The sequence below is a fragment of the Teleopsis dalmanni genome, chromosome 2, assembly GCF_002237135.1.
Source record: "Teleopsis dalmanni isolate 2A chromosome 2, ASM223713v2, whole genome shotgun sequence".
NCBI classification, from domain to species: Eukaryota; Metazoa; Arthropoda; class Insecta; order Diptera; family Diopsidae; genus Teleopsis; species Teleopsis dalmanni.
The window spans coordinates 136290263-136311548 of record NC_051847.1 but is presented as its reverse complement, the minus strand read 5'-3'; the positions used below and the strand labels follow the sequence as shown (position 1 = coordinate 136311548).

The 21286-nt window shown below is 27.2% G+C and overlaps 2 protein-coding genes across 2 annotated transcripts in view; one reads left to right on the top strand and one right to left on the bottom strand.

The window, feature by feature from the left end:
- Positions 1 to 21286, top strand: part of LOC119679808 (dopamine D2-like receptor) — a gene marked incomplete at its 3' end in the record, with an annotated part of 102181 nt that overhangs the window by 7880 nt on the left and 73015 nt on the right.
- Positions 465 to 1745, bottom strand: LOC119675787. Its single transcript, XM_038086997.1, has one exon. It carries the CDS (start codon positions 1743 to 1745, stop codon positions 465 to 467), a length of 1281 nt encoding a protein of 426 aa, XP_037942925.1.

Below are 21286 nucleotides of genomic sequence, written 5' to 3'. Positions count from 1 at the left end.
TTTTAATGAAAAATTTTTGTTAGGGGGTATATATGACGATATTACTGTAAAGTTAATTTTGGAGTACACCAGGGCTCCGACAGAGTCGAAGTCGGTATTGAGTACAATTTCCTCATATTGTATTGAGTTATGGATGAGCAAGAGTACTCCTCCATGAGAGTTAACAGACGAGTTGATTGTAAGTAGAGTGAAATTAATTGGGATAGGTATATTATTAGAAGAGTGAATGTGAGTCTCTTGAAGAGCAATTACTTTTAAGTTGTGGGTTTTTATAAGGATGTGGAGTTGGTTGTAGTTGTTGATGTAACCATTTAGATTCCATTGGAGAATATTAAGAGTCATTAAATTATGATGATATAAGCAAAAAATGTAATGAAATGTAATAAGGAATAATAAAATATTAATAATACGATATAATAAAATATGGATAATATGGATGTATATATTTGTAATGTATAATTATATTAGTTGAAGTCCATAGATGGGTCCTTAACGCTTTCTGAATTAGGGCGTACACTGGTGTTGTCTTTTTTTACTATGATATCTGATTTCAATTTATTATTTTTTTTTGACTTAGCTTTTAGTTGTGTCTTTAGACGGTTAGATATAGACGTAGGAAAAATTTTAACTTTATTATCAGGAGTTATGTGCGATAAATGTGAAAGGTTAGCAGTGGTGTTGGTTTCACTAGTTATATTTGAAATTATTGGATTTATTTTACTTATTATGTTAGCCGTTGATGTGGTGTGAACAATATCTTTATAGGATATCAGATGTCTGGAGCTGCTGGGTTGTGGTGATAAGTCTTTGGTGATAGTATTTATATCATTTTTTGTATTGGCGTTATTGTCGTTGGTTACTTGTATGGTAGCTGCATATGAAGTATTCCCGTTTTGGTGGCGTTCAGTGTATATTTTGTGCGCTGTTTTTCTGTCCGTCTTTTGGAGTGTAATGATGGCTTGTATTTCTTTATGTTTTATAAAAGTAGGGCATATTCGATTAATAGCGCTATGTTTGTAATCGGAGACCAAGTTTTCCTTGCAGTTTATACATGTTACTTCGTTTAGGCATTTTTCATTAGTTTTTGAACAATTATAGTCAGCAAGTCCGCAGTTAACGCATAATTTAGAGTTTTTACAATGTGTGGCTGTGTGCCCAAGACGTGTGCAGTTCCGGCAACGGAGTGGAAGAGGGATGTAAGGACGGATATGAACTATTTGATAGCCAATTTTGATCTCATCTGGTAAGGTAGGAGATGCAAACGTAGCAATGATTAAACCAGTTTCTTTGAGTTCTTCGTTGACTTTCTTTAAAATTTTTTTTAACTCGATGATATTTTGGTGCTTTAATTCTGCAAGAATTTCTTCCTCCGGTATTTCTCTAAGATCGTTTGAATAGAAGACTCCTTTAGAGCAGTTAAGCGAATTATGTTCAGTGACATTAACTTCAATAAAGTTGTTAAGTGATGTAAGTTTGATTAAATTTGCGGCTTGCGTGACTGTTTTAGTTTTAATTAAAAGAGTCCCGTTGCGCAGTTTTTTACAATTTTCAATTTCGCTCCCACATACGTTGTCAATGACTTTTTTTATAAGGAAAGGAGAGACGTTCATTAGGGAGTCGTTACTATTAATTCTTGACATCACCATGTATTTTGGGCCTTGGGAATAGTATTTAAGCGTTTTTGTTGCATCAGTGTTAAAAAACAATTGGCCAGAATGTTTGCCCCTATCCGGAGGCTCACTCATGTTTTACTTTTAGGCACTTGCTTGTGCTTAGTCCGTGGGGAATATGTTTGTCGTTGCTGTTCTTATTATTTTTGTTATTGTATTTTATTAAAAGTTATTATTGTTGGTTTTGATTCCAATCAACGGAAAAAAGAAAAAAAAAAAAGAACACTGCAACTAGTATTTCTTATATTGATTATGTTTATGATTATTTGTGTTTTTATTTGTTTAACTGTTTTGTGGAGTATTTATAGAATATTTATAAGAAATCAAATTAAATAAAACAACAAAAAGAAGAAGTAACGGTACTTCGAATCAAAATTGTAAACTATCGGTTGAGCGCAAAACAACGTCAATTTAGCACGAATGATAAACCGAGACTGTATTTCTCTATTATTTTTCACTTGTCTACACAAATCAATATTTACGTGTCACTGAATGTTGACAAGAAGCTGACAAACTTGAAAATATGCATGACAACAGGGAAAATACAATATATTCTGAAGCGCATCGAATTGTTATCAAAATTAAATTCATAATAAAAACAACCTTCCTTCCACTTATATTTTCATAGAAGTACTAATAAGTGTACTAGACCTTTAATTATTTAGTATAATACAACAAAATATATTTACAACAAAAAGTTTTTCTCGTTTTGTTTATGAAAAAAAATCAGGAAAAAATTTTAATTCTAAACTTACTAATGAGTTTTCTTCGATACCTTAGATAAGATTCTATCAAATTTTAAGTATAAGCGCACTTAAAATAAATTGTGATGCTTCCAAAATGTTTTATAAATATTGAGAAAATATTTTAGCTTAATTTAAATTTTTACAAGACTTTAATGGGCTAAAATCAGCCAAGTGCATTAGAGCGAGCCTGATAAACTTATCCTTTGAACCAAAATTTTGATTCCTTTGTTCAAGAGCACAACTACGAGATACACTAATAACCATCGGCAGCTGCTACATTATTTTAATGAGTTTTCGAAAGTTTTAAAAAAGTACATAAATAAATTTTAAAAACACGACTAAAAATATGTTTAACATAATTGAATTTTAAATCATCTCTTTAGTTTCATGATAAATAGCAGCAATAATAGTAATTATAGTTTTAGACTATAATACATATAATAAAGTCTTTTAAATAAAAACAATTAAAGTTTATCTATGTATTAAATAAATTATTGTAATTAAGTAAAAGAGAAAAATAAGATACTATTAGCATTGATACTAGTAATTAATTAATAAATTCATACTATTTTTTTTAAATGCAATATAAAGTACAATACGTCTACTAAAAATAGATATATTTCTGTAATTAGAGGTAGCTGGAATTATTGTTAGATATTCTTGATATCATTAATTTTTTTTTCATTATTGGTTACATATTCTCCAAAAATTTTAAATGACTAATAATATCATAATCATCATATTTGTTCATCTGCACATGTTATTGTCGGTTTTAAGCGAAAAATTTCTTGATTAAAAATAAAACTCGTAGAAATACATAATGATGAGTCAAGTAAAATAACTTTATTTATCCTAAATATTATAATCAATATTGAAGACAAAAACATGAAAGCTATTGTTAATTATTGACATTCAAGGGCTAATTACTAAAACAACAAATTTTTTATTGAAATATTTAATTAATTTTGAAAACCACAAAAATTTGATATAAGTATACTTTAACTACCAAAATAAAAAGCCATTCAATTCAGTACCATTATATACTTTACTTACTCTAATTAATAACAAATGTGTCTCAAAGTTTTATCAATATCAAAGATAAGGGTTCTTATTGAATGAACCATTATTTGAATTTATTGAAATTGCAAAATAAAATCCAATTCCAATTTTCAGCAATTGTACGCAATACTAACTCTTCCCAAATGTTTAAGTCGGGCGAGCAAGCAAACCCGACAATCCATGATCACACATCAAATGGGGACACTGAAAACCGATTTATGTGTATATTCACATTAATGCATATGGTTACTCCCTATTTCAAGGAACAATTAATCAGGTAATGTTCTAGGAAACCTATGTGTAGTCCGTTATTTTTTCTCAGCCTGAAAGAATCTGTTTTAAAAAGATTCTTGCATTAAAAATAAATGCAAATATTTTTTTGTGAAGAAGCACTAGACCTTATTATAATGGTTTGTTTTCCAGCACACTTCTCACAACGTATTCGAATGGGTTCAATGTACCTACGACAAAGTATTTATTAAAGATACTTTATTTTGCAAAGTAACTTTATTGTGCTTTATGCAAATAAATTATAAAAAATTATTGTAAGAAGCGACGTTTTTAGTTTGGAAAAATAAGTGTGGGAGATGATTCTGGAAGATGATATATGAAAGCTAGTAAGAGATCAATATTTCTTAAACTTAAGATTTTTTAAAACATGGTAGCGCATGCGAGTAGCTAGATTCATATTCAGATTTAAGACATCAAATTGATTTTTTTAATTTCTTAAACCAATTAATTCGTTCTGAATTTAATTAATTTAGCAATGGCACGCTCTGTATGTATATATAAAATTAGAATGAATTTCTAATACCACATTTAATATACGCTTTCACTAACAATTCAATTCATAAGAGGTATGAAAATATTACTTCAAATTTTTTGATTTCATTTTGATTTTAATTACACTATTTTCTTAGTATTAAATTAATTTAGACATGAATTATATATGATTTAAACATCATTTTAATAGCATCAATTAGCACATACAACATGTACTACTTACACATTTATATACACACTGCATCAAGAATATTATTCTGCATAAGTAGTTGTTAAATGAAATCAATTCATCACCTGATAACAAATAGCACTAATTTTAACCTCATCAGCACAAACTAAAATAATAAAACTGATTTGGATTATGGCCAAAAATATTCAATTAATCAAATTATATGACGTCAATTTAAAATTATTAAACTAAAACTATAAACTATAAAAAACCAATTACTCGAATATTGATTGCATCAACACACAGCAGCATTAAAATTAATTTAATTTCTCTCAATCGAAATAGTAGCAAGTGTGCCATAGAAAATCACTTTTAAATGTCAGAAAAAGCAGGACTGTTAAGTACAATATTTAGAGTATCTAATGCACACTCCTATGCACAGGCATTGCACTTCGACTTTAATGGCAATGTAGAAGTACTCAGAGACTCATTGGTAACAACGCACTACAAATGCACTTAAATGTTTGATGTGATGTATTTATTTATGTGGAGATTGCAAGCAGCATATGAATGCATCATACTGTCTTGCTATGATTAAATTGCTATAATATGATTTCTATGATTTATGGCATTTAAATCCATTTCACATTTATTAAGAACTAAGTAATTCTACCAACAAATCAATATTAATGAACTTAATTAAGTATGTCACCACATCAAAGTAAATGTTATTACTTATTTATTATTTGTTAGTAGTAAAGTAGTAGCAATGCATCATGATAATTGGATGATCTATTATGCTATCGGAATCGAGATAACTGATATTTCATATGAAGGTTGAAACTATTAATATATCTTACAATCTGAATCAGTTCAATAAAAGTTTTCAAACTGTCTATCAAATGAAATTCTCATTATCACTGATTACAAATATAAGTATTGGGAAGCTTCTCCTTTTTACGAAATCTACAAAAGTCGGAATCATCAATTCACATTTTGAAAAAATATATAACGCTTATATTATAAACCCGAAAAAGTTTGTCTTAACTGTTTTGAATAAGCTTAAGTTTCGATAAAAAGACATATAATATTGTTAGCTCTTCAAAATTCGTTTTTAGAGGTATTGTATGATGTGTGCTTAATCACTTTTCGTGTTTTAGTAAAGATAGTGGCTCTTCCACTCTCTTGAGGTGTTCTTGTATACATTGCCTGTATATTACATTTCACGCATCAATAGATTTCTTATATTATATTCATAAGTATTTGTAGTTTTTAAGTATTGTTACAACAATTATAATTTGTTAATATAACAAGAGACAAAAATGGAATTTATAAATATTATTCTTCACACAAACACCACAATGGTTTAATAAATCTTTGAAATTTCACTGTCTACTATTAGTATTATATTAATCAAATCGATCTTTAATGTCGGTTTGGCGAAACAAACTAAATTCATAATATAAACTATTATTTTCTATAGAGAAGTATTTCGAACGCTAGTAAATTAAAATAAAATTGTGTTATTTATTAATTAATTGTAATTTTAGTTGACCATACACCTGTTTAGAGTATTGCCAAATACTCATCATCAGATGTTCTGAAATTATTTTTTATATTTAATTATTTGTAAATAATTTTTTGCGACTGCAAGTACCAAGGTTTTAAACTCGTGCTCTGCCAAATTTGAAGCTTAGAGTCAGTGTTCATTAGTCAAAGCCTTACTTGACTTATATGTTCAGACTTGAAGTTTTTTTAATTTGCTGTGAATGTTTTAATAACTAACTCACTTGCTGTATTATATTAGAACGAAATTATAAACCAGCTGTATTATAATTAAATTAATTAATTATATTTTTTTATTTTTATTTTGTTTTAACTATTCTTTTATATTATTCTATTTCAAATTTTTTTAATTATACGAAATAAGTCCAGCACAATTTTATCTACTTTTCAACCAATGATACGTCAAAACGTTAACTATTTCAGTAACTCTTCCGTAAAGTTTTACTATTTTCTCTCCCACCTACTTATCAACCTAAGAAAATACTATCTTTGCATATATTCTATTTCAAAAATCTTGTAAATTTTCAAGGGACACATTAATTAATTAATTTCAATTCAATAAATTATATACTAATTGCTTCTAGCTTTATATAAAAACATAAAAATATTCAAGAAATTATTATCTTATTGATTGTTCATATTTTTAAATTTTGTTTCGTCTTTCAACACCAATAATGTTGTTATTGAAACTATATATTGTACTAAGTTAAGCGTGTACAATATAATAATTTCAGAAAGCATAAATTTATAAATATCTATTGAAAATGTAAAACATTAAATATTAAAAAACAAATATTTAATTTAGTAAAGTTAATTAATAAGAAAACTACAAACAATTAAGTTAATGAATGCGAAACTGACTTTGTGTTAGTGTTTGTTTACTTCCTGCTGAGAACTCAGAGACCCCATGTCAGGTATTCTATTAACTCTCAATTTATCCACAAACCAAATTTAATATATTAAATATGCACACATATGTTGAAAAATATTTTTATTATGCTATAAATTATTTGTATATTAAATATCGAGAACATGAATCATGAAAAGTGTGTTTTCAAACTTATTTAAAAAAATAAATAAATATTTGAATTTTGCCCAATTTAAACATAAATTGATATCTAAGTACATATTTATGTACATATTACCTATGAAATTTAAATCAATTTTAAAAATGTTCTTTGGAGACTTACAAAATTTTTCAACAAAAATACATAGTCGAGTGTATATACTCGATAGCACGAGTATTTACTTAACAAGAAGGAAAATATTTGCAAATTTTCATGTGTCAGTGAAGAAGCAATTGAATATGTAATGCACTTTATACAAAGTAAATGTCTATTTAAAATTCAAAAATGGATTAAATAAACAAATTCATTCATTTGTTCAAGTTCTGAAGCAAAATTCAGTATTTTATTAGTGTAGGATTAAGTTGATTTCCCTTATAGCTTCTTTGCTAAAAGATGTGACATTCAGAATAATTGAACTATTCATTATTCCAGGCAACTGCTTATGGCACACTAATAAAATTTAAGTTTAAAATATGAAAAAATATTTTGATTTGCCTAATAAGTGCCGGATATTTATTTATTAAAGGAATCCCATACTGCAATAATAATAACTACAACTTTATTCAAAAATAGTATTGTAAGGATTTATAGGAAACGTTTGTGTCAAGGAATGTATTTTAAATTATCATAAAAGTTATTTTTGAAATTAAATCATTTCTTATTAAATATTAAATTAAATGAAAAACAATTTGATTATGATATGAACTAATATATGCTAAAAATAATAATTAACATATGACTTTTTTTTTAAATATTCCTTTGCATATAAATATTTGTAAAACAAAAATAATTAAAGCAAATAAATCGATACAGTTTTGCCCAGTACATTAAGATTTTAGATATAATCGAGTATCGATTTGGTAGCACTAAATTTGTTATAAAAAAGTATACATATAAAAAATAAATATTAAACAGGAAGGATCATCATATATTTTAGGAGTGCTGAACTATTGTGATTGAATGCAAAGAAAAAAACTAAAATCTGTTTATCTCTATCATTTTAAACCAAACACAATTCAAACATAGCACCCACGATGAAAGTATTGTATATGGCGTCATATAGCTTATTAAAGACTATAATTTTAAAAACTGGATACTAAGCAGGATTTATTAGAAATATTGGATTGCGTTGATTTCAAATCCAATTTATGAAATTGGATATAACCAAACTAGAGCCAAGCAATTTGGTTATATCCAATAAATCTGTGAAATGATGAGGTAAGCGATCCAGAACAGAAAACATAGCATCACAATTGCCTGAACTATAGATATTCGACACTTATGGTTTGGCACATCAAGAAAAAACTTTAAAAAACAATTTGTTGAAATTTTCCCCATTAGTCAATGAACAATTAAGAACAAAAGTTGCCATTTTAGGCAATGTAGACAATAAAATGAAGCATATAAATGTATTCTATAAAAATTTTCTTGGAAAAAAGTCAACAATATGTTACAGTTAAATCAATAAAATCAAAATATACTTATCCCATACTCAACGGTCTTATATGCATGCATGCTTTTAAAAAGTGTTGTTATATAGTAACGATAAAGTACTCAATAGCAAATCCGATTAGTTGCTAATTTTATACATAATCCTGTTGACTGTTAGCAGTGAAAAAAATTACATAACATACCAATACTACAAGATATATTAAGAATATTACATTAACACGCAGAAAATTTTTAAATACTCGTACTTTGCGCCTGTTCTTTTTATAGAGAAGTCGTGCCCTTTCTCTTCAACGTTGTTTGTGCACCAACTAATTTGATCTTTATACCTTTGGTGGACCTGTTGGTCTGACATAAAAACAATATTTTTATCCGTCGAGTCACAATAGATCATTATATGTGCTCATATGAGTTTAATGTGCAAATCTGTCACTTCAACCTAAACTAACTATATTATATATCATATATTATAAGTATATTTTTCTCAAATTTACACAAGTAGCTTAAAGATTAATGCAATCTGAAATACTACTTGTTTAAATGAATGGGTAGCTTAATTTATTTTACTTGGTTGAAAAATTTCCTTTAGCGCAAAAAATAATGAAACCCGCTTTTAAATATTGTTATTTTCAATTTTCTTTAGACTTGAACTTCTGTTAAACGTTACTAAATTCACATTAAGAAAAATTCGCATTTAATGTTAAATAAAATAAAGACTCACCTTTAAATGTTTTTTACTAATAAAAACATTCTCATATCCTTACTGCAAAAAGCAACGAATTATCTAAGTTACTGCATTATTACTTCTATCCTATGGATGCCATGCAAAAATGTCATGCATGTGAATAATAAATCCTTAAACAACTTCAACCTACAAATAATAAGTTATAAGACCATTTTCTATTATAGCCACATGTTCAGGAAGAAAAGTATCTTCTCAAATGGCTCCTGCTAATGGCTACATAAAATATATTTGTACTTGTGCTTGAGTATATGCAATCACAAAATAAGCTCTCCCTAAAAATCTTATGCATTTTGATACGAACATCCTTCGTAACTGATGAACTACGTATCCTATGTGAAGCAGTAAGCCGTTCAACAATAGTTTTTTTCATATTAAATAGATTTTTGTTTGGAAGTTATCAAGTCGTGTAATGTTAGTAGTTTTTGCCGTATGGGTTATGCTATTTGCTACTTGCACTGCATTAAGAATTTAAATATCTGCACGAATGTAGATACTAGCTTTTTCTTCTAAAATAAAATGAAAATTCCTACATGCAATTGATACTTCATGAGTATTTTTTTTAAATAAGAAAATTTAAAAAATAGATTAGCAAAAAAAACTAAATATGGATTATTGATGTCAAACTTTCTTTTTTAATAATTTTTTGTTTTTTGAAATAAAATCTTAAATGAAGTGAAATCTTATGAATTCAAGTGCAATAATACCTATTATAAAATTCTTATTTTTATGATAAGGAAAAGTCCATAGCTCAAATTTAAATTTAAAAACAGTATCAAAACAGTATTATAAGTATTATAAGTTTTTCAGTGACTCGTAGACCGAAACGATCAAAACTGTATAGACTACTTCGTTTCACAATTTGTCAAAACAGAATAATATTAGGTCCGCAAACTTGATAACACTAGTTAAGTCTGATATGTACTTCCCTTGATTGACATCAACTCACAGCACGCTCTTTAAAACCAATTTGGAATTTACGATAAAACTTCCCGAAACGAAAGTATGAATTTTCGATTTATGGATTACAACAACTTCGTAATAGTATGTATATTAAGTATTTATAATAGTATATATATTCACTCGCATAAAGAATGATTCTTTAAATGTCTTTTTAAATACCCGGTCACTCTTATCTATAAAAATTAGAATTCATTTCAATCAACCCGATAACTAGTGAAGTCCCAACAATCAGAGTTTTTTAAAACTACAGAACTCATACAAGTCTTTATACCACCATATAAGTAGCATTAGCTTTTTTTTACCCTACGGTCAGCAAACATTGACCTTATACGTATAATATATACATCATAAAAAAGAGCTAAATATTTCTGAAATAGATAGTCTTAATGAATTAGCAAAAAAATATATGCTGTTTAAAGTCAATTTGACATTAAATCCATTTCACACAAAACATTTTGTGGAAAATTTTTTTTTCATATAAAGTCCTATATCAACTTCTCATGAGTATAGTAAACGAAAGTTTATAAATAATTCTAAGGATTTTTATAAAAATTTTGTTAGGATTACTGCAAAATTTATTACACAAATACTGGAAAAATTATAAGTATAATATAATGATAAGATTCGTTCAAGAAAACTAATCTATATATATTTTACTTATATAACTTAGAATAACTATTGATGCAAAACGTCTCAAAAAAGCACATATTACACAAAAAAAAAATAAGTGTTAATAAAGCATCTACACTAGCTATACTTTATCAAGATTTTTGTATATATACAGGAGTATGAAAGTTAACACCTAACGAAGCAGACATGCTGGTCTTATTAAGTATGTAGGGTGATTAACTATGCCCAGTTACTTTAGTTTTGAGAAAGATCTGGAGCAGTAGAAAAAAAGTTAGTGATCACATGGATGGTATATCATACAATTTTGTATAACAAAAAATAGATTTACTGTCATTGTGATTTCGGGAATTTTTTTATACAATTAAATTAAGGTTATTAAAGTTATGCAAAGTAAAAGAAATTGTTAAATAAAATTCGTTTTAGTATAAATTATAAATAAACACTGAAAAAAAATCAAGAAAAAACTGTTAATTATTAAAACAATAACAATTGTAAACAATAAAAGCTTGACAGAAAAACATGCGAATGCGCAATTTTTAATTAAAATCTAAATATTAAATCTGCAACAAACTTTAAGTGAAAAAAAAACTTTCCAAAAATTAAATCAGCAAACTTTATAAAAAGTTTATATAAAAAAAAACTTGTTTTGGACCCAACACCAAATAAAAATTAATTTATATACTCTCATTTTTCCGTTTATATGTAAATGGTAATTAAAAAACCTACTGAATCCCTTGGGATCGATGGTGTAACCTAACCTAACCTAACTTAATCTAAGTAAATGATTGTTTGTAGTTAAAATTCAAAAGTAATTCGCTTTTTAAAAATCTTGCTAAAGTTTAGCCATTGTGGACACCTAGCAATAATACTGCAGCAAAAACATCATCAAAAATATTGCAACAAAATATCAAGAAAATTAAACGACTCCTGTCCAAAATCTTTCATACTATCATCAAACGAAAACATTTAAAAAATATGAAAAAAAATTTATATTTGATATAGACTACAAGCAAATCCATAATATAAATGTAATTCCAACCATAAACACCTACAGAAGTAGCCACCAGACATTTATCCATATAGCTTAAATTAGTCCCGATATAATCTAAGTCATTTAATATAACTTGTACTTCCATTTTGTTCTAAGAATAATTATTTATTGCCATTAGACACGTATATTGGATATAAGAATACAATTTATTTGATTTTGTATTTTGCACATATTATAAATTAATATCAATATACAATATCAGTATATTATTATTTTATGACTGATATTGAACTATCTGCCGCATAAACTATAAGCGAATCAAGGTAATTTAACATAAATCATAATTTTATTTCTACTTGACCCAAAAACCGCTAAAACCAAATCATTAAACTATATATTCTATATACCATATTAATAACAAAAAATTATTCGTGTGTCATTTAAATTAGTTTAAAACTCCTAAAATCATAAATTTTTGAAACCACAAAGCAAATTTGGTGAAGTGCATTTATGTGTCCAAAAACCAAATCCGTTCAGCACTCCACCAAAATCCTGTATGGAAAACACTTATGGGTAAGGTGCAATTATAATTGAGTTGCATGCTGCAGCAAAATAAATGTAAATTGCAACTAAAATATTTTCACAGAAACAGAAATCAGCAGTACACCAATAGGTATGCATCCTTACGCTCCAAAACTCAAATTATACGCGTTTGGCGACTGCAGTACTTGCGTTATTACATCCAAATCTGTCAAAAGTGTTTATTGCGTGGATTACAATAAAAACCAATTAAATAGGATGAATTGTGGATGTGTTTTCTGGCTTTCAAATCCTCGAGCAGGCAACATTCGCGAAATATGAATTATATTTTTCGGTAATGAACGTACTTGTAGTTTCAATTTTTATATAGCAGTTAATATATATACAACTTATATTTTAATTTATATTTCAGTTTCCAATTAAACTTCATGTGAATATGTAATATTTTAGATTTTTGTCAAGTACAGTTGTAAACTGTAAAATATTTAATTCTTAAATTTAGTGCATAATAATTTTGATGTTAGTCAAATATATATATTGTAATACAATAAAATAGTAAGCTTACTACGGAATGAAATTACAATTTAATATTTTATATTATATTTAATACTTCATTTAAGGGCTCGATTAAACTAACAAAAATATACAAATATAGTAAACACTACTAAAATAATACTTTATATGACACGTTCTTTTCATTTTCACTAAAATTTTATATAAATTGATTTTTAAAGTTCGTTGCAACGAAAGAAATTAAATTCGTAATATAAAGTATTGTTTTCAACAGATAAGTATTTCGAAGAGTATTAAATCACAACAAAAAAATTTTTTATTATTTTATTAATTAATTGAATTTTCTGCTGACCATACACCTGTTTCGAGTATTGCCAAACACCGATCATTAATGGTCATCAAAATTATTTCTTATATTTATTTATTCATAAATAATTTCTTGAGACTGCAAGTACCAGTCTCATATCCTGCCAAATTTGAAGCTCAGAGTCAGCGCTCATTAAGCAACTGACCTAAAGCTATACTTGACTTGTATGTTGTGACTTAGAGTTTTGTTAATTTATTGTGCAAGTTCATTAACAATTGTATTTTCTATAATTTATTAAACCGAAATCCTAAACCTGTTGTAGAATTGAATTAATTAATTATATTTTTATTTTTAAATGTTAAATTTCAATACTATACTTTTGGAACGGCATTATTTATTGCGTGATTACTATTTTATTACTATTTTTTGTGTATAAAACCCATAATCTAGAATTAGAATCTAAGAATCTAGGAACAGAGAAAGTCATGCTATTGCTGACTTATGATTATTTCTATTCATATTTTTTTCCATTATTGATTTTTAACGTCCGTTTTAACGAAAGAAACTTAATTCTTAATATAAACTATTGTTTTCAATAGAGAGGCAATTCAAACAGTATTAAATTACAGCAACTAAAAGTACCACATTCTACAGACTACATTCTGATAGAAATCAATCTTTTTAAATTTTGTTAAATTTAACTTCATGCGATAAGAATAATATAACTAAGAATAAGGCAATTCATGCTTCAAGGATATTCCATCAATGTTAAATTATTTGTTATTAAACAACAAAATTTCTGCCAGTTCAGCATCAAAAATATCTACAAAGTTAATTATCATATAATCGTATACCAATTATTTCAATACATAAATATTTAGACTCAATTCAATCGAACGTTATGACTCATAAGTTGTCGTTATAAATTGAAGACCTCATATTTCAAAAAAAAAAATGTTAAATCTAGGTTATTGGTAACGTTTTCAAAATAAATATTTGTGTCTCTTTGTATTAGATTTAATATCTGTGCTTGATAGTAGCTACAGCCCATTCAATTGATTTAATTTTTAATATCATTCTCTCGCTACATAAACTCATAAAAACTGACCATAATTTTATGAAAGGAAATTTTCAAATGTTATTTTAACTAGTAAAAACAAAGATATACTCATAACATCTAACCAAGTAAGAAAACCCAACTCTATTCAGAAGAAAAATAACTAATATTGTTGAATATCTTGGCACTTTCTTATACTTCTATTTTGATGATAACGACAACCTTATCATATCCAATAGAAAACGATAGTAGCTCTATAATCTTACTTGTTTGCTAAAAGAGAAGAATTAAAAATTGACTGAATGTTCAATATACGCCACAAATTCAGCAAGAAATTGATGTTGTTTCAATAAAGTTGTTTTAATTTTTTTAACAGTATACTAACTAGTTGCAACTAATAGGCTTTATTTATTAAAACCATTTGACAAACGTATCTCGTACACATCATTAAACATTTCAACTCAATTATTTTAATGTTTTAAATGCATTAAAACAATCTCAATCTACATGCACCTCTTGGCCTTAATCAATACCAAATCGAGTTTGGTTTGTATCTCAAATTAGAAATGCATGCAGATATGTTTAGAACGTGCAGATATGTAAACAGAGGTGCACAAATCACGCAAATGTGAACCTCATTAATAAATCCCATATGCACTTACAACAATTATCGTATTTATAGGAATTACACATACGTCAGAGATTACGTCTCCAATATTTATCTTTTTTATTTCTAGTCTTATTTTTACTTACTCAAGCTTTTTGTGCATAGTTTATGCCATTAACAGGTTTCTGCGAGTTTGAATGTTGTTTTGATTTAGTGCAAGATTCTTCTGTATCTTTGACTCTTTAGCAAATGTTCAGTTAATTAAAATTGATTGAAAGTGTATAAATTCATTATTTAATCAGTTTTAAAATATTAACACATTTTGAGATTTTACATTTGATTGCAATGCAAAGTCTTTTAATCAATATAAAAAATTTAGGGTGCCTTAACGATTCATGCAAGATCCAAAAAATTATAAATTATATGAAATATTTTAAAATATTTAACTGAAATATAATTTAGTAATTTAATATTTTTTTTTTTTGTCTTATTGTACTACTAATATAATTAAATTTATTATAAGTTCATTCCAATCCAGCACAGTATGTTTATATGATGATATATGATAATTAATATTCATTAGCGTAGAAAATAATCGTAATATTCAATTACATTCTTTAAGAGTTTATTCCAATCCAGCAGAGTATTAACAATCAAACAAAAATTATTTCCATTTCATTATTCCATCAAAGTAAGGCTTTCAATCAAAAGTTGTCGATCAATTCGTATCTGAACATATTGTCTGCATCAACATAATACCGAGCGAATTACACTCTTATATGAACAATAAACATATATATTCAATGAAATAATCTCAAAATCAGAACACTACGTACCGAGAAGTACTTAATTTTGATTATATATATTGTTTTGAAGATAATATGTAATGTAATAATACGAGACGATATTGAACGGTATTATAGAAAATATTCAGTATCAGATTTTAATTTTTAATTTATTTTTAATTAGTATAGTTTAACTTATATTCCGACGATTGACTTTTTCGGTGAAGTCGTTTTGTTTTTCAAATAATTAGTAATAAAAACAGTTCAATTTTCTTCAATATTTTGATGATATATGCAATAATAAGCTGACTAATATTACTTAACTTTTTTAACTAAAACCAAAAAGTCTGTGAAATATTATTATTCTATTTAAAAAACTTCGCAATCAATTGATAATTTTACAATATGTTTTTAAAACTATTATTATTACAAAAATTGTTAAATTTTTAACACTTTTTGTATACTTTTTGTTATTACTATTATTGTTATCATTATAAAATTATAAATTAAAAATATAAAATATAAAATCAGTACCAGAACCCCAATTTTTACCAAATCTGCACCTGAACCCGTAATTTATTTTTTTTATAAAAACGATTTTACGAGTAATTTGCTAAAAGCTGCTACAACTTTTCAGTGCATTGATAAATCAACATTGAATATAGCCAACATCATATCCATGATATGTATTAGGTGCAATTTGTCCAAAGTAATGACTGCATATGCACCGAGATTGCCTACTGCTTTTAGGTTTATGGATATTTTTAAAGTAAACTTTTATATTTATTATTTGTTAGTAAAAGTTAAAGCATTTAAAACTTTACTATATTCGCACTTATTTTTTTATTTGCATTTTTTTATTTATTTTAGTCAAACTCGTCATTCTAAGGTTCCCCAGGTATTTCCGATTTATTTATGGCAACACATGGAATATTCTTCATAACGATTTGAATTTAATTATTTGTAAATTTGAGTGGACCTAAACTTTAACCAAACTTTCGAAGTTGGACTCATTTAGAGCACACTTAATTAGATTCACCACATCTTCGGCAACGATGCCTATATCTAGCTAACTGATCCATATTGTCACATTTAGAGTATGATAAACTAATAAGTACTTCATGAATTGGTGAAAATACAAACGTGGTTACAGTCGATAAAAAATGCTACAGCAATCGGATTTTTTAATTTTGTGGCAGGAATCAGGTAATTCCGACTTAGACGATATGTGGTTGCAACAAGAAAGTAGAAATTTTGAACAAGCAACGTCATCTTATTTGTGTTTTAAAGCTATTGAGAATAGACAACCTTGTTAATTTCAATAAAAAAAAAGCATTTAATAATTCATATAAGAAAAGCATTACATTTTGATTAAAATAATGTCAGTAAAAGTAAGAAACACTTGATCAATACAATGAAGAATCATCATACTATAAATCCTTAATAGAACTAATCGTTCTAATCGTCAACCGCAATTCCAATGAGATTAAGCAACTTTTCGAAATCGTGGGTGAACATGGATCCATTGTAACACATCAAAAACCAAACTAAAAAGGCAAGTTGTTAGCCAAAGAGTTCATGACGACAGTTTTTTTACGATTCAGGGAATATTATTTAAATCGATTTAAAACAAAAACAACCGTATACATATACCAAAAAAACGTGTACTCCTGCATCAAAACAATACACCGATACAAAGGCCTGCAATCCCCATAATAAAAGTTCATAAATGAAGCTACGAAACTCACTAAATTAGAAAACTGCCTCATATATATATAAGCATTTCAAACATATATGAATTACCAGCAATATACATTTCTACCTTTGTTGCTACAATTTGTTTTTGATCACTAGAGTTGGAACCATAGATAATTCACCACCACTACAGCTAATAGCTCCTAATATAATGAGATTATTATTTGGAACTAATCGCTCCTACTATTATGAGATAATTTTTAAGAACTAATCGCTCCTATTATAACCTCATTATAGTAGGAGCAATCAGGTATAGTGGTGGCATATTATCTATGGTTGCTATAATAACATATAATGCTATAATGAGATAATAGTATGAGCGATAAAAACAATTTAATGCAGTTAATTTAATTATAACTGCAATATATTTAATAATAAAAGTTAGTCCCTAACCAATAAACAATATAACTACATAATACCACAGTAATTATTATTTTAACTCTTTTATTTTTTACTATTTCCTATGAGACTTAGTGCTACATTTTATTAAATTATAAAACAGGATATCTGAACAACATACTTTCAGTACATTATGTAGGTACGTGAAACTAAGTATATTCAACTCCCCATGTCGATTAAATGAAATTCAATTTATTAAAACAATTCATGAAATTTATTTGATCTAAACTTTACACTTAAGGTTAATATATCGAACTTTTTATTATGGCAAAACTTTACAATTCAATTACTAATTTTATGAAACTTACTTTAATACAAGCAAATCACCACAGATCGAAGCAATTTCAACACATTCGTATTAAACTTTTTTTAACAGTAAACTAACTTAAAACTTTTTCCATTTGCCATTTTTATTTGTCCTTATCAGCAAAACTTCAAAAACTACTAACAAGCAAACAATTTTATTTCTTTTTAATTTTTTTTACATTTCAATTGTTTAGATATATTTTGTATTATTTTTCACAAAGAAATTGTCGATTCCAAACTTCAGTTTAACGATGTTAATTAAAATTCACCCATAAAAAAATTCGAAAAATTTCTTAAATAAAGACTTTTGTACTAACCAAACAATTCATTTGTAAAATTGATCAAAATAAGATACAAATTAATTTTAATTGAAACAAATGGTGACGTTTATAAATATATATTTGTATATATTTATTTAAGATCAAACTTACAGCAGTTATTTTTTTTTATTGATGTAACCTGAAACTAAATCATCGTCGTATATTGCAATTTAAAGATATTTCTTTCTTCGAAACTCAAAAAGTATATCAAAAGATAACCCTTTTCAACAATAGATGAGATGAGAGTTAAATTGCAGTTTATAAATAATAATATATACGGAAGATTCCTTTTCAAACTAAAAACTACGTAGCAATAGCACATATTATCAAAAAATGATAAATTTGAAGGGGTTGAACTCATACTAAAAGTTTAATATATATTTTTTTGGAATAATAAATAATTCCAGTTGTTTCTTACCCATACTTTATATTATGTTTAACGTGATTGGTTGGTTGCAATGACAGGCCATTATACCTTATTATCAAAAAAGGACGAAAAAAAAAGGAAAAATTTTAATTTTTAATCATTTTCTTTATTATCGCCTTCAAAGTACTCTCCTCCTGCGGCAATATACGCATGCCAACGCTTGATCCAATATTCCATACAAGTTTTATAGGCCGCCGAAGGTATGGCCTTTAGTTCACGCAGGTATAACTTCCATGTATCTTAATAAGCGTTTTTTTCTCCGTTTTGTTACCACATTCCTCGCAAGAACCTCTAATATAGAAGACTAAAGACTAAATCCAACCCGTCGAGTTTAAATAATTTATTCTGTCTTTCGTCTTTAACGATAAACAGCCAAAGAATTATTTTCTTAAAAATCAATTTCCTCTAGACTCAAAAGCCGAGCATTCACAGAGAAAATATTTTATGGTTTATTTTTTCTACAGGTGTCCTCAACTTCTGAAGTCAGGATTATGACAAAAGTACAATTTCTCTGCATGGGTTCCTATCCATCAATGATCAGTAAACCTTGCAGTGTTCAAGCGGTCTCATTTGATAAGTTCTCAGGATCTAGATTTATAATAGGTGGGTCATGTTACCCTAAAAACTGCACATAACTCAAGTGTTTTCCATCTAAAATTGCCGATTTGAAGAAAATAGAGGTGAGTACTTCTCTTAATGGTCTCTACGGTAACCGCCAGGAAAGCATCCAAGGAGGCATCAAAGCAGGCTAAACTGTCAGCTTTCTCGTTCTCTTCGAAGTTCCTACATCCAGAAACCCATGAGAGGATTCATCTCGTCGATTGCTTCTCTACATTCCTGTATTATATGTGATATTGTGATGAAGGATTAAAGGGCTTTAATTGCTGTCTGACTGTCAATAAAAATGGCAACACTACATCTGTCTTTGTTGTATTTGGCAACTTGTAACTAAAAAACTTCTTTAATTGCTTAAATGTTAACCTAAAAACAGGCCCCATTAGCTAGCCTAAAAAAATTGTTTATGCCTGCAGATGACGCGAAGATCCTTGCTCCTACCCCACGGTAAATTTACGGGTCATCCGTATAAATTGAGATGCCGTGATTTACTTCAAAAATTTTTCTATTCCATTTGTTTGTTGAAGGAAATATTGTCTGAAAATTTCTTTCAAAGTCTAGGCACGAATATAAATAATCTAATGTCATCCTATACAGATAGTTTGGAACTGTGCCTAGAATCCGATTATGTCCATATACTCATTCTGAGCGCTGTTACAACCGATATTAGTGATGTGACTATCGATGGGTAGTAGATGTAGCATAACGTTTAGGTCGTCCTAAAAACTCCTGTGTGATGTTTAACATAATCTGTTCACTTATTTTTAGCTTATAACTTTCATCGAAATTTGTTTAAAAGTAATACAGACTAAACAATTTTAATTCTATATATTCTTATATGTGAATGTGTTTAAAGTTATGCCTATAATTTTTTACTTTCAGTCTTCATATACAATCCTATTTTAATTGAATAAGAAAATTTTCGTTGATTACTTTGAAAATCATAAATTATTTGCCGTTAAATAAACGCCCAGTAAGTCTTGTTTACTGATTGGAAATACTAAAAAACCACATAATTCATTCCATTGCTGACTTGTAAATATACCAAAGGGGAAATAAAATTTTCTGGTTACTTTATGGAACATAATTTTTTTATTGACAGGCGAAAGTAAAATATTTACAAATCTTCCAAGGCAATATCTGAAGAGCCATCATTGCCGTAATGAGTGAGCCAAACCTCAATAAAATTTATGAGTAAAAAATTTTCAATAAATTTTCTTAATAAGTGCAAATCAATTAGACTGACAAGTAAAAACAAATATTGGAACATATAAATTTTTATTCACAAATATATTAAGTTTTATATTGTTGTTTTAACTATTATAGAGCAACTATATCAATAAGTTGAAGTAAATATTGATTTAAAATTTTCATTCTGCGGAGTGATGAAGAGCGTAAAATAATTCGATGAATTTTTTATAAATTTTGAGATAATTAAAAAGCTACATACGACAAAGAGTTTAATTTAAGACTACTGAACTAACCAAGCACTACAGTAATTTTAACTACTTTAATTAGCTTCAATTGCTTTATGAAACTCAAAAGTATTCTATTAAATCTAATAAATTGCTTAGTAGATCAGAAAATATTTTATTCAATATCATTCATTATGAAATAATTAAATTAAACACAGTGACAATTTTATATAAATCGAAACTCTTAAATCAAAGGCAAAACTTATTAGACTTTTGAGTTGGTGGCACTAAAAGCTTGTTAATTGTTGGTTGGTTCTTGGTCGAGACAAGAACTTATGCCTCTGTTTTGTTTAATAAATTACTGGAATTAATTATTTTGACAAGTATTCCATTTCACAGCCAAAT